General features: G+C 45.4%; 1 protein-coding gene across 1 annotated transcript; it reads left to right on the forward strand.

Annotated features, from left to right (window-relative positions):
• Positions 1-794: 794 nt before the first annotated feature.
• Positions 795-1,250, forward strand: Triagg1_10993 (uncharacterized protein; the record flags this gene model as incomplete). Its single annotated transcript, XM_062895125.1, has 1 exon — positions 795-1,250. The coding sequence occupies one exon, from the start codon at positions 795-797 to the stop codon at positions 1,248-1,250; it is 456 nt and encodes a 151-aa protein (XP_062750056.1).
• Between the last annotated feature and the right edge of the window lie 309 nt (positions 1,251-1,559).

The following is a 1,559-nucleotide window of genomic DNA, read 5'->3' on the forward strand; positions in this document are numbered from 1 at the left end:
AATTTAAGTATCAATCAGGGTGCTGTTCATGGGATTGAACAGACACTGATTACCCAGGCTATTTTAATCAACGGCTAAATAATACAAAGGAGTTTAAGGGTCCTGTGTCAGAGGCCAGTCACAAAGAAGGTGATCCCTTCGTCTTTGAACCCAGATAGGGGCGTTTGAGTTATCAACTAGTCAGCTAGGTGGCTGAAGAGGTTGAACAAAGGATATAAGAAGGGAACCATCTACCCTTTGTTTCTAGGAAGGTCAGAGATAAATACAATCCTTTGTGTATCCCTAGCTGCGTGGTCCGTGAGAATGACCGTGCCCTTGGACCCCTGACTCTCTCACTCTTCCTTTGAGCCGCCGTTCCTAACATCCTGTATGAATGAACTGTTTGAGATGTTCAATTTAAGTATCAATCAGGGTGCTGTTCATGGGATTGAACAGACACTGATTACCCAGGCTATTTTAATCAACGGCTAAATAATACAAAGGAGTTTAAGGGTTCTGTATGAATGAACTGTTTGAGATGTTCAATTTAAGTATTGATCAGGGCAAAGCTCCCGTAAATAGAACTTTACCCAACGACATGGAGAATCTCTCAAATTAACTATATAAACCGCATTTATCTCGCTTTCTTTACTGTATAACGCTCAGCTCAACACAGTCAACACAATCAGCACAGTCAACACAATCAGCACAGTCAACACAATCAGCACAGTCAACACAATCAGCACAGTCAATACAATCAGCACAGTCAACACAGTCAGCAAGAATCTGTTCCTTCCTAGGCACATACCCAGAAAATGTCTGAAAACCAAGTCCCCAAGGGAGCGTTTGGCAGAGCCACAGGAGCCCGCCTCTTCGTCCAAGACCACTTCCCCGGCGCCGACGGCTTCATGAGTGGACATTTCACAGACCATGACTTTTACCGAGTGTTCAGAGAATACAAGCCCAACCAGTTCCACGTGGTCGAAGTAATGATCACTTCAGGCAGACAGGTCGTCTGGGTCTGGTTCTGTGACGGGAGCCGCTGCGACGATCAGCGGAGAAAGGAGCTAGCAACCGTACAGGCGGACGAGGCAACCCGTGAGATCTACGACCAATGGAAGGAATTGTGGTGGGCGTTGAGCTTCGGGAACGATACGGAATGCGTTATGAAAGCGAAGAATTTACACCCTGAAGTTCGAATTGAGAAGCTGGAGTCGAACATAATCCGTGGTAATACAGAGTTCCTGAGGGTGTGGCAGCTTGAGTTCTAGCGAATTCGTGATAAGGTAGACTCTTTGAGAATGTCTTATATTATACAGTAGGATGCTGGCATTTTACAGAGAACGAAAGGAAGGAAAGGAAGGGATGCAGACAGTTACTTAGTTATAGGGGTAGTTAAGAAGAGATATGCGCAGGACGCACTGCTATTACTGTTAAAGTACTTTTCTAGATATAAAGTGATATACTGCTAAACTCTATATATCCCTGCTATATATTGTTCCGGGCCGGGGAACTCCTGGCACGGGAGACAGCAGCCTATCCCAGCGGAAACGCACAATCTTCAAGCTTGCGTTGTAACC

This window comes from Trichoderma aggressivum, assembly GCF_033847375.1.
Source record: "Trichoderma aggressivum f. europaeum strain CBS 100526 chromosome Unknown scaffold_111, whole genome shotgun sequence".
Taxonomy (NCBI): Eukaryota; Fungi; Ascomycota; class Sordariomycetes; order Hypocreales; family Hypocreaceae; genus Trichoderma; species Trichoderma aggressivum.